Source organism: Heterodontus francisci, chromosome 14 (assembly GCF_036365525.1).
Source record: "Heterodontus francisci isolate sHetFra1 chromosome 14, sHetFra1.hap1, whole genome shotgun sequence".
NCBI classification, from domain to species: domain Eukaryota; kingdom Metazoa; phylum Chordata; class Chondrichthyes; order Heterodontiformes; family Heterodontidae; genus Heterodontus; species Heterodontus francisci.
Window position 1 is genome coordinate 81,332,507 of NC_090384.1, and position 25,834 is coordinate 81,358,340.

At 41.7% G+C, this 25,834-nt stretch overlaps 1 protein-coding gene across 3 annotated transcripts in view; it reads right to left on the reverse strand.

Annotated features, from left to right (window-relative positions):
* The window catches only part of ext2 (exostosin glycosyltransferase 2), a 231,496-nt gene that overhangs the window by 77,673 nt on the left and 127,989 nt on the right, over positions 1-25,834 (reverse strand). For all 3 annotated transcript variants that reach the window (XM_068046470.1, XM_068046471.1, XM_068046472.1), the window contains exons 8-9: positions 14,195-14,326; positions 4-193 (exon numbers count right to left, since the gene is read on the reverse strand). In XM_068046470.1, coding sequence (XP_067902571.1) covers positions 4-193; positions 14,195-14,326 — 322 coding nt within the window. The remainder of the gene's footprint in view (positions 1-3; positions 194-14,194; positions 14,327-25,834) is intronic.

Below are 25,834 nucleotides of genomic sequence, written 5' to 3' on the forward strand. Positions count from 1 at the left end.
TACCTGCAGGTGGACTCTTATTTTGGTTGTTCCACACAACGAGCAACTTGGAAAGGCTGGGCACCTTAGAAATTTCAGTGATCACTCTGAATAGACTCTCTACACGATCATATGTGAGAACAACAGCAGTGAAGCCTTGCGACCGAGGTGGAATGAGTGGGAGGAAGAGAGGATTGTTCACACTCACCACTTTCTGAATTAAAAAAAATACAAAGATATAAAAGTCTTACCAGTAACAGAACAGGTTAATATAAATTTAATTTTGTCATGACTGTAGTTGGGATGGCCCAAAGCTACTTTTCAAAATCCCCCCAAACTTTAATCTAACATACCTATGCCACATGTATCTCGTGAGCAAATACTTTATTCAATGCTTTCTATTTCAACATAAAAGCATCAATCTATGCTTAAATAGGCAATTAGATCCCATCTGATTTCTTTTACTCCAAACTATGCGAGATTAGTTCATTCACAGTAAGAGTAAAGGCATCATCTTAAATCAACCACTTTCCAAGGTCTTAAAAGCTCCAAGAGTCTGGTTATGAGAGTGTATGCTCACTATCTTATGCACCAGAAAAAAAAACTAAAATATCTATGGAACTTGTTAAGACCAAGGCGGGAGGAGTGCACTGTTAATTCAGTCCCACTTCTCCACAGGTCACAACATATTGTTTAAAATTTTCCCATTTACTAATATAAACAATCATAAACACTATTTTTCCCAGAATAGAACACACTAACCAGGTTTCTTTGCTGAACAAAATTATCAGTTTATAAAACAAGTCTTAACTAGTAATGAAGTAAAACATAAACACACAGATTAAAATTTTTGAAGTCCCAACATTAAATTTTAAAGTCCCCTTTTTTACCTTAGCATTTCACACTCACGTACATGTATACCGGTTAACCCAAAAAAATAAGGGAATTTTGGATCAGAGCTCTGTTACAGATCACTTGCCCATCCCTGAAGAAAACAGATGAGACACGCTGCACCAAAACTGGCACACAGTCCAACCTCCCAGCACACACAGACAGCCACCGAGATTCCCCCTTGAACAGTTCTCTTCAGGCAGCGTTGAGAATTATTTTTAGCAGGCTTTCTTCAAATACAGGAAACAAGATGAATTGGCACAATGGACTTCTCAAGAGTCTTTGAGGAAATTGCTGGAAAGCGAGCTGGGTTGTAGTCTTCTGTTCCTTGGAATTCTCCTTCTTCTGCAGCAAACGACTTTACCGCCTTCCAGAAGGTAAAACACACACACACGGACTAACAACCAAAGAGCTTGTCAGTTTTCTGCCCTTCCAGGCGCTCTGTTGCTACTGGGCTTGTCCAATCAAAGAAGCGCTTGTCACTTCTCTGCTCATTACCAGGCTTTTCCGTTCTGTCTTCAACCTCAGTTATGTGACAATCAGCAACACTGTTGCCAATGCGGCTCCCTCAGAGTCCTCTTGATGGCTCTTTTGGAAAAAAAAACCCTGGTCCAACATTTATTCAGCTTAACAATAAATTCCTTTAAAAAAATTTTTTAACAAAAAATAGAATCACTTTCATAACAAACTGCATACTTATGGCAATTCAACAAATTTTCCAAATTTTACTGAAAGCCTCCGCACCCAATGTCATGCCAGAAAGATTACTTTTCATGAAGACAGAATTGTCTTAAAACATGGTTTATAGAGTGTTTAATCTAATCAAATAATGAATTCAATTTGATGAATCTGCAAACACTTTGTTTCAATGCAAAACACCACGATAAACATGAATAATAAATACAAATACAGTTCTGATCAAAGGTCACAGACCTGAAACGTTAACTTTGCTTCTCTCTCCACAGATGCTGCCAGACCTGAGTATTTCCAGCACTTTTTGTTGTCTTTCAGATTCCCAGCATCTGCAGTATTTTGCTTTTATATTATGTATATTAAGTATGTTGGTATTAGGCTACAGTTTTTTTTTGTATTTCTCCATTTTAATAACTTGAGCAGTTGAGTGCAAATTTTAACCCATTTCCAGCCTCAGAGTTCTCAATTTCCAATTATCCCAGTCAAAAAAGGTCCAATTTAAATTGTATTCTGTCAAAATGTTCAGGAGTTTGAAATTTTGAAGCACAATGTAAAAACATTTTTGCTTGATTTTTTTTTTATTCGTTCATGGGATGTGGGCATCATTGGCTAGGCCAGCATTTATTGCCCATCCCTAATTGCCCTTGAACTGAGTGGCCATTTCAGAGGGCATTTTAAGAGTCAACCACATTGCTGTGGATGTGGAGTCACATGTCGGCCAGACCAGGTAAGGACAGCAGATTTCCTTCCCTAAAGGACATTAGTGAACCAGATGGGTTTTTACAACAATCGACAATGGCTGCATGGTCACACTAGACTAGCTTTTTTTAAAATTCCACATTTTTTTATTAATTGAATTCAAATTTCACCATCTGCCATGGTGGGATTCGAACCCACGTCCCCAGAGCATTAGCCTGGGCTTCTGGGCGACCAGTCCAGTGACATTACTGCTAACCACTGCCTCCCCTGATCTTCACTTTTTTGCTGGATGCCCAATTTTTGTAAATAATTTCAAGTCTTTTATGTGTTCACATGTTCTTAGATTATAATTCTCATTATGGAAGTTAAACAACAACACAGCAAAGGAAAATAATTCTCACAAACCTACACAAAGGTCAATGCCAAATTAGTCCTGAAGCTGCTAATCTCAGACTAGAATAGATCATTACACATCTAATGGGGACAATGCAAAGGGTAAATAGGTTATTGTACTAGAAACAGCAGAAGATTCTATTCATGCATAACTCACCCTTCCTCCATTAGAAAAATGCCTCACTTGCAAAATAAAAATTTGTTTCCCCAATTTGAATTTTTATGAAAATGCTTGTTCCAGACATTTAAACCTCAAAGTCTGGTAAGTGCCAGAATACAAAGCCAGCAATTTTGGCACCAATTCACAATATCCAGAACACTCCTCATGTGACATGAAGGAGGCAAGAGAACAGAGAGACACTGACTGCTGACATGGTCTTTTTATTTAAATATAAGAAATAGCAAACTAAACATTACCGTATGTTTACTTTTTAAAAAGAGCAATTTTGGCAGTGGTACGTTTGAACAAGAGATTATAAAAAGGATACATTTTCAGCTTTCACAAACAACGGAATTGGTGAATATTTATAAAATATCTCCCCCCACGAAAAAAAGTTTCAGGATTTAATCTGTGTACACCATCTGTAAGTAATCGCTTTCTAAAAAAGTAAAAAGATCACGAGTCCAAGTGATTTCAAAGATGTGCAATAATGTCTGATGTAAATGCTGAAAGTGATTCAGGAAGTCGTGGAAGTGAAAGGGTCCACCTTAAATGCTAACATTGTCCTCTTTCAGCCACTCTGTTGTGCGTCTGCAGATTTTCCATATTTTTGTAGAAGTTATGAATCTGAACTACGAAAGGAAACAATTTTTGTTCTTGAGAAGTTTTAACTGCATGAGATGGGTGTACAGCAGAACTCTAACTCCTTATCTGGACATTTTTGGAGGTGCAGTCTGTGGCATAACATTGGCCTGTTTTTCTTTTCTTCTATTGGGACTGGCAGTCTCACTGCATTTTGCCAGCATTTCTGTTTTAATTTCAGACCTCCTGCGTCTGTAGTTTCTTCTCCTCTATGCAATTTCCCCATTTTCCTGTCATTTTGTATGTGTAAGCCCCTCCCATGTCTTTTCACTCTAATCAATTGCAAGTTGTTTTGTTGTTTCAAATTTTTATCTATCATCTCACCGATGATCTTCATTATCTAGCTATTTTCTATTAAGCAATTAATCAGCCTATTAATTCTATGTGACTGAAGTAGGTTTCTCTTTTCTCCAACTGTACCAAAATGTTTTTAATTCTTTTAGCTTATAGTTCTGGTAAAAGGTTTGAGTTTTACCTCTTTATGGATGCTGACCAAACTCTCTATTTTCAGCATTTTTGGTTATTCATCAGTAAAATTATGCTGCATTTTTGAAAGTATCTAATGCAATGAGGATATATGAAATTTAAAATTTATATCTATATTGTGTCATATTACCTAATCATTGATATGTAAAAGCAAAATTGTTGCTGTTACCATTTCTCCAATTTGAATTTGAACTACTAAATGGCAACATAATTTCTTCAGTCCAGCACTTATAGAATTTCTGGCCTAAATTAAATACTCTATATCTGGCTAATTAGAATTGTGCAAAAGTAGCATTAACTACAGAACATGTAAAACGAACAACCATTGAAATAATTACATTTAAGCTCAAGTGCAAAAAAATTGATTCTGCTTATATCATGAAACAGTTAGTGCTGTAATCAGTATGATTATGCTAACAGGATACTTCAGCATTTCCATCCACAAGTCAACATTTATTCACCGATATTCCAGATACAACAAAGGAGACACAAGGGTGCATCTCACACGGATTGCCCTTGCAGGATTAGGAATGTGAGGTGGAACTTGGATTTGCTGTGTTTCTGCAGAGTATCTGCACCATTCTAAATTTCAACGGGGTGCACCCCTTTCGTCTAGCAGAGGCTTTGGGGATGTCTCAGAGCCAGCTTAGGTCCTCAAGAATATCCTACCATTGCAAGCAAGAAAGGTAACTGATGGAATTTATTAACTTTTAAATAATATCCTTTTGCTCCCTTAGTGATGCGCCATTTTTCTTAGGCCTTTCCCAAGCCTGCGTGTTTCCCTCCAACGACCACGTGCTCATCATTGCAGGAAACCGTCCTGCACTTTACGGGTCCCGAGTATTGAAATATCTGCCCCCTGTGATTTGGGTCAGAATTAACGTCCTGTGTTAGCAGTGAGCAATCCTGTTTTTAATCACACTCCTATCAGCACGAGGATCCAAGTATTTCAGCTGCAAAATATATGCAAGCCTCAAAGGATCAACTTGAAATAATAATCTACAACGTCAGAAAGAGTTCAATGACATACTTGAAAGGATTGAAAAAAAACTGCTTGATCACTACTTATCAGTTACACAGTATTTCAAACAAGAGTGTGGTTTTATAGAATAAATGCATTAATGAAATAAACAAAGAGAAAATGCATTGGTTAGGGTCATTATAGTGTTATGACGAGGCAGAATATTTGATTGGGGAGTCACAGACATTTCTGCTACAAGCTTTTGCTACCTCCAAGATCTGTGTCCATCTCTACTTGAATTGTCAATCAGTTTCCAACCCTCCCACAGGACCAAAATGGCCCGAACCAAAGTCATGGATGGCATTTCCCGAGACTGTGACCATGGTGTATTATCTCTTCTCACCTTTGATCCAATCAGGATGGCAGCACAGTAGTAATGTTACTGGACTAGTAATCTAGAGGCCCAGACTAATGCTTCAGACACTGGAGTTCAAATCTCACCACAGCAGCTGGTTGAATTTGAATTTAATTAATTAATAAATATGAAATAAAAAGCTAGTCTCAGTAAAGGTGGCCACGAAACTACTGGATTGTCTTAAAAACTCATCCAGTTCGTTAATGTCCTTTAGGAGGGAAATCTGCCATCTGGCCTATATGTGACTCCAGGCCAACGGCAATGTGGTTGACTCTTAACTGCCCTCTGAAATGGCCGTGCAATCCACCCAATTGCATCAAAATTGCTGGAGAAAAGTCGAAAAACAATACAACCAGATGGACCACCCGGCATCAACCCAGGCACCGGAAACGACAAAGGCACACCCTGCCCAGTTGACCCTGCAAAGTCCTCCTCACTAACATCTAGGGCCTTGCGCCACAATTGGGAGAGCCATCCCAGACTAGACAAACAGCCTAACAGTCATTCTTACCGAATCATAGCTTACAGCCAATGCCCCAGACTCCTGTCCATATGCAGCAAGACCTGGACAACACCCAGGCTTGCGCTGATGAGTGGCAAGTAACAGTCGTGCCACACAAGTGTCAGGCAATGACAATCTCAAACAAGAGAGAATCTAACCCTTGACGTTCAATGGCATTACTATAGCTGAATCCTCCGCTATCAACATCCTGGGGATCACCATTGACCAGAAACTGAACTGGACCAGCCACATAAATGCTGTGGCTACAAGAGCAGGTCAAAGCTGGGAGTTCCGCAGCAACTAACTCACCTCCCAGTGCCTGTACACCATCTACAAGGCACAAGTCAGGAGTGTGATGGAATACTCTCCACTTGCCTGGATGGGTGCAGCTCCAACAACACTGAAGAAGCTCGATACAATCCAGGACAAAGCAGCCCACTTGATTGGCATTCCATCCACCACCTTCAACATTCACTCCCTCCACCATTGATGCACAGTGGCAGCAGTGTGTACCATCTACAAGATGCACTGCAGCAACTCACCAAGGCTCCTTCAACAGCACCTTCCAAACCCGTGAGCTCTATCACCTGGAAGGACAAGGACAGCAGATGCATGGGAACACCACGACCAGCAAGTTCCCCTCCAAGCCACACACCATCCTTACTTGGAACTATACCGCCTTTCCTTCACTGTCGCTGGGTCAAAAACCTGGAACTCCCTTCCTAATAGCACTGTGTACCGACACCTCCAAGGACTACAGCGGTTCAAGAAAGCAGCTCACCACTGCCTTCTCAAGGGCAATTAGGGATGGGCAATAAATGCTGGCCTAGCCAGTGATGCCCACATTCCCCGAACAAATGTAAAAAAAACTCCTCCATTACCCTCCCTTGCTATGTGCTATCACATCAGTGGCACAATGGTATGCTGTCAGGAGGGAGCGGCTCTGGGAGTCCTCAACATTGACCCTGGACCCCATGAAGTCTCATGGCATCAGGTCAAACACGGGCAAGGAAACCTCCTGCTGGCTCCTACTGATGGCCTCCCTCAGCTGATGAATCAGTACTCCTGGATGTTGAACACCACATGAAAAAAGTGCTGAAGAGCACAGAATGCACTCTGGATGAGGGACCGCAATGTCAATCACCAAAAGTGGCTTGGTAGCATTACTATTGACTCAGCTGGCCGAACCCTGAAGGACATATCTGCCTGCGGCAGGAGGTGAGAGAACAAACAAAAGGGAAAAAAAATGACTTGACAGAATTGGCAGGGGTGACCACTACACAGTCCTTGTGGAGACCCTCCATTGTGTTGTGTGCACTACCACATTGCTATATGGGATACACTCAGAACAGATGTAGCAAAACTGGGCATCCATGAGGTACTGTAGGCCATCAGCAACAGCAGAAATGTATTCAACCACAATCTGGAATCCCATGGCCCAGCATCTCCCAGTTTACTATTACCATCAAGCCAGGGGATCAACCCTGGTTCAATGAGGTGCGCAGGAGAGTATGCCAGGCAAACCTAAAAGTGAGGTGCCAACCTGGTGACAATAAAACACAGGACTGAAGGCACTGGATACAGCAAAGGCCATGGGCCCTGACAACATCCTGACTGTAGTACAGAAAATTTGTGCTCCAGAACTAGCCGTGCCTTTAGCCAAGCTGATCCAGTACAGCTACAACACTGGCATCTATTTGACAATGTGGAAAATGCCCAGGTACATCCTGTCCACAAAATGCAGGACAAGTCCAATCAGGACAATTAACACCTCGTCAGTCTACAAGGCAGTGATGGAAGGTGTCATTGATAGTGCTATCAAGTGGCGCTTACTCAGCAATAACCTGTTCAACAATGCTCAGTTTGGGTTCGAAAAGGGGCACTCGACTCCAGAACTCAATACAGCCTTGGTCCAAACATGGACAAAGGAGCTGAACTCAAGAGGTGAGGTGAGAGTGACTGCCCTTGACATCAAGGCAGCATTTGACCAAGTATGGCATCAAGAAGCCCTAGCAAAACTGGAGTCAATGGGAATCAGGAGGAAAACTCTCCGCTGATTGGAATCATACCGAGCACAAAGGAAGATGGTTGTGGTTGTCGAAGGCCAATCATCTCAGCCCCAGGACATCGTTGCAAGAGTTCCTCAGGATAGTGTCCTAGACCCAACCATCTTCAGCTACTTCATCAATGACCTTCCCTCCATCATAAGGTCAGAAGTGGGGATATTCATTGATGATTGCATAGTGTTCAGTACCATTCGAGAATCCTCAGATACTGAAGCAGTCCATGCTCACATACAGCAAGACCTGGACACCATTCAGGCTTGTGCTAATAAGTGGCAAGTAACATTCATGCCACACAAGCAGCGGGCAATGACCATCTCCCCTTGAAGTTCAACAGCATTAACTTGCTGAATCCTCCATCAACAACATTCTGGGGGTTACCAATGACCGGAAACTGAACTGGATCAACCAAATCAATACTGTGGTTACGCGTTCATGGTACTTCGGCTGCAGTGGGCTTCACACAGATCTTTCAACAAGGAGTATAACAACAGGCCTATTTGGATTTTGAAATAGCAGTCTATCAGTAGAAACTTTACTGAGTTTCCCGAACTCCCAGGAACATGAAAGGCAACAGAAAGTCACTCCTGAGGTACAGACTTCTTAGAGAAGAGAGTAAAAAGAAATTTGCTACCTCCAATAATGCAAATATTCCTTTCCAGGGGTCTTTTCCTCTTTAGGCGAAACACAGCCTGTAGGCCAATGTAGATTTTCTGCTGAGAAAGACAAATCCTTCCTTCCTTCAAGAGAGCACGCTTCGCTGGTCTGCCAGTTCAAACCTTTTCTAGCCAGTCTTTACACATAGTCAAACTGATACGATGCGGCATGTGACCTCTCTCTCTCTCTCGCGTTGCTTAGGAAACAGGCTTACAGCTTGCGCACACAGTCTTCAGAGAGACAAACAACTCAGTCTTAAAGGCACGCAGACCCCCATTCTGTTATTAAACAGAGGAAAAAGCACTTCCATGACAATATCCTAACTTGCACCAGGTCCTGTTCACCCAACATCCATGTGCTTGCTGACCTACAGTGGCTCCTGGTTGAGCAACCCCTTGATTTAAAATTCACATCTTTGTTTTCAAATCCTTCCACAGCTTCGCTCCTCCCTAACTTTGTAACTTCCTCCAGTCCTACACCATCAATCCTCCCACCCTGAAGTATCTACGCCTCTCCAATTCTGACTTCCTGCACATACCCAATTTTCATCGCTCAACTGTTGGTGGCTGTGCCTTTAGCTGCCTAGGCCATGAGCTCTAATTGCTTCACTAAATATCTCTGCCTCTCTCTCCTCCCTTAAGAAACTCCTTATAACCGACCGCTTTGCCCAACCTTCAGTCATCTGTCCTAATATCTCATGTGGCTCGGTGCCAGATTTTGTTCAGGCACCCTTGAACAGCAGGGCAGGACTGCAGCATGTTTAATGATCTGATAAGGATGAGTCAGCCAAGTGTGACCACCTGCTCCTGCTTGAAGCATCTATGCTCGCTTGTTCGTCTCAGCATTAGCACCCAGCTATTGATCAATTCAAACCCAACTGTATTGACACCTTGGAATCCCATTTGGATCTCATGTTCATTATCTCACTTGCCCCTTGATACGCTTTCAGGTTTCAAGGTTTGAAATCTCAAAGCGTTAATCATTATTATGCTGTCTGAGTGTTAATTGACTTTTCACACTGCCTGACATTTCCTTTAAGATTGTTTCTCACACAAGGAAAAAACAGTGATGAGGTTGGGTGTTCTGAGCAGCTCTTATTAGGCCCTCAATCCCCAAGTTGAGATTGCCTTGGAAATTCTGGCGAGACCTGTTATGGAGGGTATCAGAGATACAGAAGTGCCTGTGCTTGCAGAAGGTTAATTTCCTTATTCTGCAGCAATATGTCTAGACCAGAATCAATGGGTTTTGCAGGTAGAAACACCAAAGAGACTAGACCTCAGTGTTGTGTTCGACCACACCTATTTCCACCACTACCAGTCCAATGTCTGCCTGAACTCTGGTGCAACAAAGAAAAACCTAGAACATGTGCAAAGCACTTTCAATGCAAAATACATCTCCCCATTTAAGACAATATCCAAAAGTCTTTTCTTTGGTAGTTTCCCTCCCTGTGTAATTGTCTCATTTCAGATCTGCATGTCCAGAGATTCAGTCACCTGAAATGAGCTACAAGATATTAAGTAGAGGTTTGATGAGAAGTCCCACATACAAAGAGAGAAGACTGGTATGCAGAATACACTGTGCAGTTTACTCACTGATTATCCTTCTGCTGACATCAGATGTGTACTTCCCTAGAGTGAATTTTTCATTTGATGGATTAGTGTATCCTAAGTACTTGTAGTACTTGTCCTTATTCTTACCTTCTCCTTCAATATTTATAAAATATATATATATTTTTTTTAAGTATTTCAGTTATTAAGTCACAACCTTTTACCCTCCCTCTTCTCCTCTCGACAGTTGTAACTCTAACTTTAATCCAGTTCTAGCCTTTGAGTATTTTACCTGAGGCCCCTATCATGATGAGGTCGTGAATGGACGCCATCCGTACCCAATGCGGTCCACACACAGTACTTACGGGAGTACCAATTGTAGTGACCCCAATCAGGGTTTGAATTTAGAACTTTCTTGGAACTTGGCACACCACCACCTGCACGTTCTCCTCCAAGTCACACACCACCTCGATTTGGAAATATATTGTCACTGGGTCAAAATCCTGGAACTCCTTACCTAACAGCACTGCGGTTATACCTACACCACATTGACTGCAGCAGTTCAAGAAGGCAGCTCACCACCACCTTCTCAAGGGCAATTCCTTCTTTGGCCTCCTTATCTCGAGAGACAACGGGTAAGCGCCTGGAGGTGGTCAGTGGTGTGTGGAGCAGTGCCTGGAGTGGCTATAAAGGCCAATTCTAGAGTGACAGGCTCTTCCACAGGTGCTGCAGAACAATTTGTTTGTCGGGGCTGTTACACAGTTGGCTCTCCCTTTGCGCTTCTGTCTTTTTTCCTGCCAACTGCTAAGTCTCTTCGACTCGCCACACTTTAGCCCCGCCTTTATGGCTGCCTGGAACTCCCTACTTAACAGCACTGCGGTTATACCTACACCACGTTGACTGCAGCAGTTCAAGAAGGCAGCTCACCACCACCTTCTCAAGGGCAATTCGGGATGGGTAATAAATGCTGGTCTTGCCAGCGATACCCACAACCCCATGAATGAATAAAAATAAAACCGTGTGGTTCAGTAACTCACCAGGCAGAGCATTTACGCACTGAGCTACCGGGGAACTCTCTTGATTCAGCTAAAGGGAATTTAACATGGCTTTAAAAAAAAATTACTAATTTAAAAGGAAATTTCTAATAAATTAACTTGGTGTTGGCATAAATATAATCCCAGTGAGACCCTTAGTCCTCTATAACTTGGGTGTCAATTAAATTATGAATGCAGATTTACTCATGTTATACATCTACTTGGACAGAATTCTGATACATCATCTGACTTGGCCCAGCCTGGCAACATGAAACCTGTCCTTCCCTACCTCAACTGATACTGTGCATTAAATGTAAGTGGTTTTAAAGCCTGGAGTTTTTCAAATAAGTGGCTTAACTGATGTGCATCAGATTAAGTGTAGCTAACATGCCATGTCTATGTTACGTTGAGCAGCCTTCATTTTTTGCTGATCACTGGATGAATTTTACAACTAGAATATAATGTCTTATTATTTAAAAATTACACACCCAAATGGAAAAAAAGAAAATATAATGGATCCCACTGTACAAAGAAAGTTTTGATATAAAAAAAAGCCTTAAATACAAATACGAGTGTTGAAAACAATGCGTGCAGTGTCAATTCATTGGATGTTCTTAAGATGCTCAAAAGGATTATTGTTCAATCCACAGATATGAAAAACTGTAAAACAATATTGCTTCCCAAAATTCAAACATTTCAGGATCAAAGAAAGAAGCATATTGTTAGAAACATAGATTGGCATTTTTACTCAAGTTGCGTGAACAATATTTTAAGTCTCCGGAAGCTGGCATTTCTCAGTTTCATGCTGTCCATAAATCCACAGTAAATAACTATGATGTTATAGTGCTGACTTGCGCTATATGAGATACTTTTTCCTTTGCTTAAAACGTTACAGACATGCACGACAAGCAACACAGTCAGAAAGAGCTGGTTTTATTGAACTGATCAGATTACAACTTAAGAGACATGCTGTGTTGGACAGACAGTGTAACAATAAAGGCTGCTTGTTAACACACCAGCATCTATACAACCCATCGTTCTGTAAAACCAAAGGGAGCCTTTTAAGATGCACAAATGTTTGTCAGAAGGGGAGTGGACACATTTACAATCATGGATTCCTGCATCTTTGGCCTGTGCAAGACTGTGGAGACAAGCACATCACTCTGTCTATGATGTCTTTTAAATTACATCCAACCACAATGTGGTTTCAATTACAGCTTTTGGATAAAAACACTTGATTTATTCAATGCTTCAGTCCAATTACCCTAGATGTGTTTCCAGTGAATATTTTGAGAAAGTATTCCAAGTTGCTTCTCATCCTGTAGTGGTCAAAAGGCCAAAAACAGCCTCTAGAAATGTTAACTCTTTAGGTTCTTTCCTCAGCTATGCTTTCCAAGTGTTTCTGCATTCTAATCTGGTTTTGCCTACAATATTAAAATGTACTTGAACTTGACTGGTCATTGCTGGTCTGGGAACTCAGCACAGAGAAGAATAAAGATTGCGTGCAATGAAATATTAAGATGGAAAGGACCACTAGGTGGAGTAACAAATAAGCACAGCTTTCCATCTTGGAAGAAGTGAAATGAAAAACAAACAGCAATAATTCTGCTTTTCTCTAAGTCAAGTCACAGAGCAGCACTGGCTGTGGCACTGGAAATATCCACAGTCCATACTGAGATGATGAGGTAGCAACAAACATCTAACAGGAATGAGAAAATTGCAATAAATAAAACTGAAGTAAAAAGAGTGTTATAGTGTTTTCTGTAGAACAGGCAAGGTGCAATGCCATTCACTAAGTCACGAAGGTCACTATGGGAATCAGGGACACAGATCACTTAATAGCTGGAAGGGAAAAGAGTTGCATAATCGACCTGAAAACTCGCTGTATCCATCTCTGATACAAAGACAATCTAATACAAAGACATCATTTATGTTCTGAATTTTCCAGATGTGCACTGAATGCTTACTGCTCAATTCAGTTTGGTTTAACAAAAGAATTTGCTTTTGCTGCGCTTCCTATAGTTTAAGTTAAATGTGCATTTTTAGAAGCACAATGATGCGATGCTGCCAGGCATAGCTCATGATTTCCAATGACCTGCAATTCACATTCCATTGAAACTTTAGCTTCTTGTAGGCAAAAGAATTGAGGATTAGTACCAGGTTTGAGTGAAAGTAATTTCCATATGATCATTATTCTTCAATGTAGTTATGTGCCTTTTGTTCTTATACACACTCAATAAAATTAATTCCATCATATTGACTTGTTCAACATGCTGACCAGCTTAAAAAAAAGTTAGCTTTCACAAGGCTTTAGAATTCTGACATATTACCACATTTAGTAATAAAGCTAATTTTGACTCAGTATTTGCAACTCTATTAAATTAAATAAAGCAGATATTCAAAACAAAAAACATTGAACCTTGATAATTTTGTTGAAATGTAGTACTGAATCACTATGGCTATGATAGAACACTGCATTTTCAATTATTATTACTACTTTTGGCGAGTAAAATATTTTCTACATACTGTGCATGAGATGAGGTGATCGCAAAACAAAGAGTAAATGATGGAAGCAAAGTCGGGTGAAAGGCTTTGGTTAGTTTCCTGACGAGATGATGTGCTTTCCCTCACAATAACACTTCAAACATGCTTCAGACAACCACTAAGACAACATGACGGTTAGTTTATAATTTTTATTACTGAAAAATTGAATTAAGAATCAATGATAAATCCGACCAACACAGCAACATCTGTAGTCAGACCACATGAAAGATAAAAGGTGTGGTGCATTTTTGCTATGATTGAATGAGCCATTGTTAACTGCCAATCACGATAACATTAAGACAAGTAGTGGTGAACTACTGGCTGAGCTTCAGTAGGGTAGCCTGATCTCAGTTAACCTATAGAGCTCAAGCAGGAGAAACAAGGACAAACAGATAAACATATGCTAGGAAAATAAAGGTTCAAACATTTTATTGCAAGAATAGATTCCAGAAAAATAAATACACAAAGGGGAGGACAAATTAATGGCCTTGCAGCTAGCCTTCCAAAGTTCGGATGCCACACACTTACCACAGCAGTTGGATCATTCCAATCCTCATATGATTTGGCAGCATATGGATAGATTCTGTCATTGATGATTTGCAGGGTAGCAAGTGCAATGGCCTTCATTGACTTAAAATAAGCTTCCCAGAACCACCTTGCCTGTAATAAAAACAAAACAAGGTAAAATAATTTTCCAAATTTGCAAGCTTGTTCATTGTTTAAAAAAAATATTTATTGTAATTATTTTGGGTTAATTTAATCCCAATAAATCTTTTGCAAATAGACACAAAGGAACAGTAGAAAGATACCAGTCCACAATAATCCTCGAGAACACTTTTAGGCATGACCTCGACAACACAAAGGATGTATTTTTGTAGACCAGTAGGGTACCAATCCCTACACAGGGATCTGCCAGAACAATACACACTTAGACTAAGATGTCACCTGGATAATTCTTTATTATAGAATAGTGGTGGTAAATGTGAATCATGCCCTACATAATTAGATGAGAAAGGCCATTCGGCCCATCTTAGTTCATCCATCCAGAACGACCCGACATCCCCCCACCACTACCCAACCCACTGCGGCATAGAATAGAATTATAGAGTGGTTACAGCTCAAAAGGCGGCCATTCGGTCCATTGTGTCTGTGCCGGCTCTATGCAAGAATAAGTCAGCTAGTCCCACTCCCTTGTCCTTTCTCCAAAACCTTGCAAATTTTCTCTCTTCAGGTGCTTATCTAATTCTGTTTTGAAAGCCCCTATTGTATCTGCCTCCACAACACTTTCAGGCAGTGCATTAAAGATGCCCACACGCTGTGTGAAAAAGATTTTCCTCATGTTGCCTTTGGTTCTTTTGCCAATCACCTTAAATCAGTGTCCTCTGGGAACAGCTTCTGCTAATGAGAACAGTTTCTCTCCATCTACTGTATAGACCCTTCATGATTTTGCACATCTCGATCAAATCTCCTCTCAACCTTCTCTTCTCTAAGGACAACCCCAGCTTCTCCAATCTATCCACACAACTGAAGTCCCTCATCCTATTCTCGTAAATCTTTTCTGCACTCTCTCCAAAGCCTTCACATCCTTCCTAAAGAGTGCTAACCAGAAATGGGTGCAATACTCCAGTTGAGGCCAAACCAGAGTTTTATAAAGGTTAATCATAACTTTCTTGCTTTTGTACTCTATGCCTCTACTTACAAAGCCCAGGATGCCATATGTCTTTTAACCAATTTCTCAACCTGCCCTGCCACTTTCAATGATTTGAACACACATAACCCTAGTTATTCTGTTCCAGCACCCCTTTTAGAATTGTGCCCTTTATTTTATATTGCCTCTCCTTATTCTTCCTAACAAAATATACCACTTCACACATCTCTGCATTAAATTTCATCTGCCACGTGTTTACCCATTCCACCAGCCTATTTATGTCCTCTTGAATTCCATCACTATCCTCCTCACAATTCACAATACTTCCAAGTTTTGTATCATCTGCAAATTTTGAATCGTGCCCTGCATACCCAAGTCTGGGTCAATCATATATATCAAGTAAAGGAGTGGTCCTAGTACCGACCCCTGCGGAACCCCACTGTATACCACCCTTCAGTCTAAAAAACAACTGTTCACCGCTTCTATTTCCTGCCTCTCAACTAACTTCATATCCATGCTGCCACTTTCCCTTTTATTCCATGGGCTTCAGCTTTGCTGCCAAGTCTATTATGTGACATTTTATCAAACTCCTTTTGGAACTCCATATATACATCAACCGCATTACCCTCATTTAACTCTGTCACCCTATCAAAAAATTCAATCAAGTTATTTAAACATGATTTGCCTTTAAAAAATCCTTGCTGCCTCTCCCTAATTAATCAGCACTTCTCCAAGTGACTGCTAATTTTGTCCCAGATTATCACGTCTAAAAACTTTTCTTTAGTCTTCCATGGAATGTGGGCGTCACAGGCTAGGCCAGTATTTGTTGCCCATCCTTAATTGCCCTTGAGGTGGTGGTGAGCTGCCTTCTTGAATTGCTGCAGTCCATGTGGCGTAGGTACACCCACAGTGCTGTTAAGGAGGGAGTTTCAGGATTTTCACCCAGAAACAGTGAAGGAACAGTGATATAGTTCCAAGTCAGGATGGTGTGTGGCTTGGAAGGAAACTTGCAGGTGGTGGTGTCCCCATGCATCTGCTGCCCTTGTCCTTCTAGGTGGTAGAGATCGTGTGTTTGGAAGGTGCTGTCGAAGGAGCCTTGGTGAGTTGCTGCAGTGCATCTTGTAGATGGTAGAAACTGCTGCCACTGTGCATCAGTGGCGGAGGGAGAATGTTGAAGACAGTAGATGTGGTGACAATCAAGCGGGCGGCTTTGTCCTGGATGGTGTCGAGCTTCTTGTGTGTTGTTGGAACTGCACCCATTCAGGCAAGTGGAGAGTATTCCATCACACTCCTGACTTGTGCCTTGTAGATGGTGGAGAGACTTTGGGAGACAGGAGGTGAGTTACTCGCTGCAGAATTCCCAGCCTCTGACCTGTTCTTGTAGCCACAGTGCTTATGGTTGAGCCAGTTCAACTTTTGGTCAATGGTAACCCTAGTGGGAGATTTAGCAATGGTAATGTCATTGAATATCAAGGGGAGATGGTTAGGTTCTCTCTTGTGGGAGATGGTAATTTCCTGGCACTTGTGTGGCATGAATGTTACATGAACGGCACAGTGTCGCAGTAGTTAGCACCGCAGCCTCACAGCTCCAGCGACCCGGGTTCAATTCTGGGCACTGCCTGTGTGGAGTTTGCAAATTCTCCCTGTGTCTGCGTGGGTTTCCTCCGGGTGCTCCAGTTTCCTCCCACATGCCAAAGACTTGCAGGTTGATAGGTTAATTGGCCATTATAAATTGCCCCTAGTATAGGTAGGTGGTAGGGAAATATAGGGACAGGTGGGGATGTGGTAGGAATATGGAATTATTATAGGATTAGTAAAAATGGGTGGTTGATGGTCGGTACAGACTCGGTGGGCCGAAGGGCCTGTTTCGGTGTTGTATCTCTAAACATAAACTTATCAGCCCAAGCCTGAATGTTGCCCAGGTCTTGCTGCATATCGACATGGACTGCTTCAGTATCTGAGTAGTCGCGAATGGTGAACATTGGGCAATCAGTGAATATCCCTACTTCGCTAGGTTGGTGGAGTTGCGGACAGTGATGAGGATTGTCAGAGGATACAGCAGGATATAGATCGGTTGGAGACTTGGGCGGAGAAATGGCAGATGGAGTTTAATTCGGACAAATGTGAGGTCATGCATTTTGGAAAGTCTAATGCAGGTGGGAAGTATACAGTAAATGGCAGAACCCTTAGGAGTATTGGCAGGCAGAGAGATCTGGGCGTACAGGTCCACAGGTCACTGAAAGCGGCAACGCAGGTGGATAAGGTAGTCAAGAAGGCATACGGCATGCTTGCCTTCATCGGTCGGGGCATAGAGTATAAAAATAGGCAAGTCCTGCTGCAGCTGTACAGAACTTTAGTTAGGCCACACTTAGAATATTGCGTGCAATTCTGGTCACCACACTACCAGAAGGACGTGGAGGCTTTGGAGAGGGTACAGAAGAGGTTTATCAGGATGTGGCCTGGTCTGGAGGGCATTAGCTATGAGGAGAGGTTGGATAAACTCGGATTGTTTTCACTGGAACGACGGAGGTGGAGGGGCGACATGATAGAGGTTTACAAAGTTATAAGCGGCATGGACAGAGTGGATAGTCAGAAGCTTTTTCCCAGGGTGGAAGAGTCAGTTACTAGGGGACATAGGTTTTCGGTGAGGGGGGCAAAGTTTAGAGGGGATGTGCGAGGCAAGTTCTTTACACAGAGGGTGGTGAGTGCCTGGAACTTGTTGCCGGGGGAGGTGGTGGAAGCAGGTACCATAGAGATGTTTAAGAGGCATCTTGACAAATACATGAATAGGATGGGAATAGAGGGATACGGACCCCGGAAGTGCAGAAGGTTTTAGTTTAGGCAGGCATCAAGATCGGTGCAGGCTTGGAGGGCCGAATGGCCTGTTCCTGTGCTGTACTGTTCTTTGTTCAGACGTTATGAAGGAAGGAAGGAAGGTCATTGATGAAGCAGCTGAAGATGGTTGGGCCTCGGACACTACCCTTAGGAACTCCTGTTGTGATGTCCTGGCACTGAGATGACTGACCTCCAACAACCACAACCACATTTTTCTTTGTGCTAGGTATGACTCCAACCAGTGGAGAGCTTCCGCCCTCCGATTCCCATTGACTCCAGTTTTGCTAGGGCTCCTTGATGCCATACTTGGTCAAAAGCTGCCTTGATGTCAAGGGCAGTCACTGTCACCTCACCTCTGGAGTTCAGCTCTTTTATCTATGTTTGGACCAAGGCTGTAATGAGGTCAGAAGCTGAGTGGTCTTAGCAGATCCCAAACTGAGCGTCACTGACCAGATTATTGCTGACCAAGTGCTGCTTCATAGCACTGTTGATGACCTTTTCCATCATTTTGCTGATGATCAAGATGCTTTTTGTGTACAGGACATACTTGGGCAATTTTCCACATTCTCGGGTAGATGCCAGTGTTGTAGCTGTACTGGAATAGCATGGCTAGTGGCGTGGCCAGTTCTGGAGCACAAGTCTGCCAGACTGTTGCCGGAATGTTGTTAGGGCCCATTGCCTTTGCAGCATCCAGTGCCTTCACCTGTCTCTTGATATCACGTGGAGTGAATTGATTTGGCTGAAGACTGGCATCTGTGATGCTGCAGACCTCAGAAAGAGGCTGCGATTAATCATCTACTCGGCACATCTGGCTGAAGATGGTTGCAAATACTTCAGCCTTATCTTTTGCACTGATGTGCTGGACTCCCCCAATCATTGAGGATAAACTGATTGAGGTTAAACTGACTGGTGTGTAGTTGCTGGGTTTATCTTTACAACTTTTTTTTTGAATAAGGGTGTAACTTTGGCAATTATCCAGGTGTCTGGCATCATCCCCACATCTAATTATTTATTAAATGATTCTAGGGTTTTCACCTCCACTGCTCTATCTGGAATTCCATTCAATGTGTCAATTATTCTTTGTGTGAGTGTGAATTTATTTCCCCTTGCCCTACTTTTGCAATTTAAAGTAATAGTTTGGATTTACTCTTTTGATTTCCATAACTATCGTCCATACCTCTAGATATTACCTATAAATTCATTATGGAAACAGAGGTCTGGTGGACAGCTAGTGCGATTCCTACATATAAGAAAGGATCTAGAGCAAGCCCAGGGAATGAGATCAATTTGGTTAACATCTGTGGTAATTAAGCAAATGAATCTTTAATCAAAGATACAATAGAAACATGGCTAGCAACTGAAAATGTTATAAAAAGCTGTTAGCACAGATTCCAAAAGGAAAGTTCATGCTTAGCCAATCTTTTTGAAAGGGTAGACATAACATATTTGGATTTCCAAAAAGCCTTTGAGAATTGAAAGTACAATTTCAAAATTGGCAGATGACACCAAATTGGAAGGAGTACAGTGAATACAGAGGACAAAGTACAGGAAGACATTAATAAACTTGCAGAATGGGCGTGTAATTGAAAATGATCTTCACTATAGAGAAATGCGAGATAATGAATTTTGGTAGGAAGAATAAGGAGGATACATACTCCTCCCGGGAGAGGAACAGATGGATCTGGGGGTACAGATACTCAGATCACTAAAAGTAACAATGCAGGTTAATAAGACCATAAAAAACAAGGCACTAGAATTCATTTCTAGAAGATAGAAATGAAAAGCAGCAAAATTATGTGAAACTTCTATAGAACCTTGGCTGGACCACACTTGGGAGCACTGTGAACAATTCTGGTCTCCATATTATAAAAAGTATTTACAGACACTGGAGAAGATGCAAAAAACATTTACTCGAATGATACCAGAACTGAGAATTTATACCTATCAGGAAAGATTGAGCAAGCTGGGGCTCTTTTCTCTAGAGAAGACTGTGGGGTGATCTGATACAGATGTTCAAGGTTAGGAAAAGGTTTGACAGGGTAAACGTGAAGAGATTTCCACATGCAGGCAAGACCAGAACAAGGGTTAAAAGTACAAGACAGTCAATAATAAATCCAAAAGGCAATTCAGGAGAAACTTCTTTACCTAGAAAGTTATCAGGATGTGGAACTTGCTATTACAGGGAGTAGTTGAAATGACTAGCAAACACATTCAAGGGGAAGCTAGATACGAACATGAAGGAGAAAGGAATAGAAGGATATGTTGAAAGGGTTAGATGAAGAAGGGTAGGTGGTGGTTTGTGTGGAGCATAGACACTGGCATGGATCTGTTGTGACAAACAGCCTGTTTCTGCACATAAATACTTTGCAAGATCACAGTCAAATGCCTCCTTTCAACTGAAAAGCTCAAGTTCCTTCAGTCTTGCCTCATAATTCTGACCTTTATCACAAGGAATCAGCCTAATGGTTCTTCTGTGTCCAGTGCTTGAATATCACCTCTGCTTCTTGGCAACCAGAATTGCACACAGTATATTAGGTGAGATATATAGTTTACTCACAATCCCCTCTGATTTTTATTTTACTGTTTTGGCTATCTAGTTCAACATTCTATTGGTTTTGCACTGGTTGGATAATGTTCCAATGTTTCACAACCACCACGGTTAAGATTTATAGGCAAGTCAAACAGCTATTGTAGTGGCAATTTGACTCAGTGGTCAGGTCTAGGGATATGATGCCACAGATGACATTACAGTTAATACATATGACTGTACCTGATATAGTTTGCTAGACCTAGGACTCCAAATAGCATGTTAGCCAGAGTGAGGAAATGCTAACTCAAAATCAATAAGGATCAAATCACAAGACCCAGAGGGAAAAAGAATACAAAAGAAGAAACAGGCTTAGGAAGGACTGATTTCAATCTTAACTTTTACCAAAACCATTAGATAGAAGTACCTCTATAATTAGCTTTACATCTGATAGAAACACCCTTTAATAGTAATTTAAACTGAGCATTGCTATAATATATATGGAAAATATATTTTATAAAATATAGATATATATAATATAGATAAAAATATATCTATCTGCACATACACACACCACAGACATGTTAACTTTTTAGAAGAAATTTCCAAAAACCTTCATCAAAACTTTGTTGAAGTATCTCTCTGAAACATCAACCCACGTTTTAGCTCTACAGATACCAAAGAGCCTGTGTATTTCCAGTGCCTTGTATTTTTATTTCAGATGAGTAAATTACCTGTGTAGTGCCCAGAGTTAGTTGACAAATACAATTTTTTTTAAAATTTAGATGACAATATTCTTTAAATTTATAATATGGGAGGTATCAGAAATTAGCTTCACAGAGCCATCTAGTGGAAAAAGCTTACAAATATAACTGTGACATTTGACATAGCAAAATTAAATGGCCGATTTCAACATTTCTCCTTGTAACTGGCTATATCAACAGGAAAACATGATTAAAAAAAAGATAGTGTTTCCACTAGGTTGTGCTGGTTTTTCCAACCTAATGCATCAAACTAGTGCAAAGGATCGAGGAAGTTCAAGTACAAGTTAGGTCTAGTGCAAATCAGGTTTCTGCGATCTTTACACTTGATTAAAAAAAATTGCACTGAAAGCTGGGCCCACCCACAAAACTGACTGTGCTCTAGATCAAATTAGTCATCATGGTGAGCTTCCGCTAGTTGCGCTTTTAGCAGACTCCTAAAATTAAGTTTAGTTTCTTTCTTAGGTGTAAGCACACTAACGGGCATCTTTTAAAATCGCTAAGAAACTGGCTTCTGTACATCAGGGCGGCACAGTGGCGCAGTGATTAGCACCGCAGCCTCACAGCTCCAGTGACCCAGGTTCGGTTCTGGGTACTGCCTGTGCAGAGTTTGCAAGTTCTCCCTGTCACCGCCTGGGTTTCCTCCGGGTGCTCCGGTTTCCTCCCACATGCCAAAGACTTGCGGGTTGATAGGTAAAATTGGCTACTGGAAAAATTGCCCCGAGTGTAGGTAGGTGGTAGGAGAATTGTTGGAAGGTGGGGATGTGAGAGGGAAAAAGGGATTAATGTAGGATTAGTATAAATGGATGGCTGATGGTCGGCATGGACACGGTGGGCCGAAGGGCCTGTTTTGGTGCTGTATCTCTCTATGACTTAAATGAAATAGTTAATGGTTTTGTATAGTTTTTAAAAGCCATTTTCAGCTATTTTAAATCAGATAAGACTGAAGCATTTGTAACAATCTTCAGCCAGAAATGCCGAGTGGGCACTCCATCCCTGCCTCCTCCTGAAGTCCCCAGCATCACATATGCCAGTCTTCAGCCAATTCGATTCACTCCGCGTGATATCAAGAAATGACTGAGGGCACTGGATACTGCAAAGGCTGTGGGCCCTGACAACATTCCGGCAATAGTACTGAAGACATGTGCTCCAGAACAAGCCATGCCCCTAGCCGAGCTGTTCCAGTACAGCTACAACACTGGCATCTACCCGGCAATGTGGAAAATTGTCCAGGATGTCCTGTGCACGAAAAGCAGGACAAATTCAAACAGCAAATTACCACCCCATCAGTCTACTCTGGATCATTAGTAAAATGATGGAAGGGGTCATCGACAGCGCTATCAAGCGGCATTTGATTAGCAATAACCTGCTCACTGAAGCTCAGTTTGAGTTCTGCCAGGGCCACTCTGCTCCAGACCTCATTACAGCCTTGGTTCAAACATGGACAAAAGAGGTGAACTCCAGAGGTAAGGTGAGAGTGACTGCCCATGAAATCAAGGCAGCATTTGACCGAATATGGCATCAAGGAGCCCAAGCATAACTGGAGTCAATGGGAATCAGGGGGAAAACTCTCCACTGGTTGGAATCGTACTTAACGCAAAGGAAGATGGTTGTGGTTGTTGGAGGTCAATCATCTGAGCTCCAGGACATCACTGCAGGAGTTCCTCAGGGTAGTGTCCTCAGCCCAACCATCTTCAGTTGCTTCATCAATGACCCTCCTTCAATCCTAAGGTCAGAAATGGGGATGTTCGCTGATGATTGCACAATGTTCAGCACCATTCGCGACTCCTCAGATACTGAAGCAAACCGTGTAGAAATGCAGCAAGACCTGGACAATATCCAAGCTTGGGCTGATAAGTGGCAAGTAACATTCACGCCACACAAGTGCCAGGAAATGACCATCTCCAACAAGAGAGAATCTAACCATGTCCCCATGACATTCAATGGTATTACAATCACTGAATCCCCAACTATCAAATCCTGGGGGTTTCTATTGACCAGAAACTGAACTGGAGTAGCCATATAAGTACCGTGGCTGCAAAAGCAGGTCAGAGGCGAGGAATCCTGCAGCGAGTAACTCACCTCTTGACTCCTCAAAGCATGTCTACTATCCACAAGGCACAAGTCAGGAGTGTGATGGAATACTCTCCACTTGCCTGGATGGGTGAAGCTCCAACAACACTCAAGAAGCACGATAGCATCCAAGACAAAGCAGCCTGCTTGATTGACACCTCATCCACAAACATTCACTCCCTTCACCACCGAAGCACAGTGGCAGCAGTGTGTACCATCTACAAGATGCAGTGCAGCAACACAACAAAGCTCCTTCGACAGCACCTTCCAAACCCACAACCTCTACTACCTAGAAAGACAAAGGCAGCTGTTGTATGGGAACACCACCACCTGCAAGTTCCCCTCCAAGCCACACACCATCCTGCACCATACTGACTTGGAACTATATCGCCGTTCCTCCACTGTCGCTTGGACAGAATCCTGGAACTCCCTTCCTAACAGCACTGTGGGTGTACCTCCCCCACATGGACTGCAGCGGTTCAAGAAGGCAGCTAGCTCACCACCACCTTCTCAAGGGCAATTAGGAATGGACAAAAAATGCTGGCCTTGTCAGTGACACCTATATCCCACGAACAAATAAACAAAGGTTACTCACAGGTGGTGGATTAGACACATGAGAAATTCTTACAATTTTGTGATAAACTCATTTTCAGCTGGATTAAGAAAATGGCACCATTACCACGTAAATATATCAAGGAATTTTTTTTAAATTTAAGACCCCCCCCCCAAACAATATTCAATTCAGAAAACTAGCACAATTTGTGCTAGATTGCCAATTGTGCCAAAGCAAAAACTGCCCCAAGTGTTGCTCCAATATTAGTTGGGTACCAAATATGTAGATAAAAACAAAATACTGCGGATGTTGGAAATCTGAAATGAAAACAGAAAGTGCTGGAAATACTCAGCAGGTCTGGCAGCATCTGCGGAGAGAGCCAAGTTAACATTACAGGTCTGTGAAATTTCATTAGAATATGTATATGAACTACTTTATTAACAGATACCTGAAGAAGGTAGTGCATGACTGTTATATTTCACAACACTATGCTGTCTTAATATTCATCGCTTTGGAGTTAAGTTTAGATTGTAAGTACAAATTATGATCCAAGATTTTGATATAACCAATATTGCCAAAATATTTTCTCTGATATTGCCACATGTACTGTGGGAGGCAAAAAGTTTTTCTCCAAGAGAAAATCTTGTATCCAAGCTTTGTGACATGCTTAAAAACTGGGTAGACAGCATAAACATACCAAGGAAAAAAGCTGCATAAAGCCACATTGTTGGCTCAGTCCAGTTATTGGTGGAAATCTAGTCTGGTACAAATGAGATACTCTTTTGACCTATATCGGTGAGATTTTTTTTTCTACAAGATGATTTTATGAACTAGGGATTGCGAATGTATCAATTTAAGCAATCTGTGGCCAACTATATCCTTGGTTCTGACATAGATCATCAGGGAGTTTTCAGGACCAAATGGGGCAAGTGAGGAATTTATACTTACTTCATAAAGCATCGTGTACCTTTGCAGAAGCTGACCTTCGAGAGACTGAAGGTTTTCTCACTTATTTGAACTGGATATTAAAAGTTGTCAAAATTCTCCAAACCAGAGGACACAATGAGAAAAAATATTTTTTTTAAATAAAACATTCTGCATATAAATCTCTCCAATAATAACAATGAACATCAGGTGAGCAATGGATTGGTTTCAGCTGTGATGCTTAAGCAGCTGAGTGCCACTTATTGGGTAGTTCTGCATACAAACATTCCACAATTGTGTGAAAAACCAGATCATCAGGAAACCATGAGACTGAAATTCCAATGGAGGTGCAGCAATGATGCATGCGCATCTACGCTACACATTATTGATTGTACGGAGAGGGAATGTTACCAGGTAATCAGCCAGATAAAAGACACCTAGCCAACGAAGCAGATATTAGAAGCGGTGACAAAAAGCTTTATCAGAGGTCGATTTTAAGGAGTGTCTTAACAACTTATATTTATATTGCGCCTTTACTGTAACAAAATGTCCCAAGGTGCTTCACAGGAGAACTATAAAATACAATATAACGCCAAACCACACAAGGAGACATTTAAATCAGATGACCAAAAGCATGTGGTCAAAGAGGTAGGTTTTAAGGAGTGTCTTAAAGGAGGTAAGCGAGGTAGAGAGGTGTAGGGAGGTGTAGGGAGGGTATTCCAGAGCTTAGGGCTGAGGCAACTGAAGGCGGAGCGATTACATTCAGAGATGCTCAACAGACCAGTTAAAGGAGCGCAACTATCTTGGAGAAGATTACAGACATGGCGAGGCCATGGACGAAATTGAA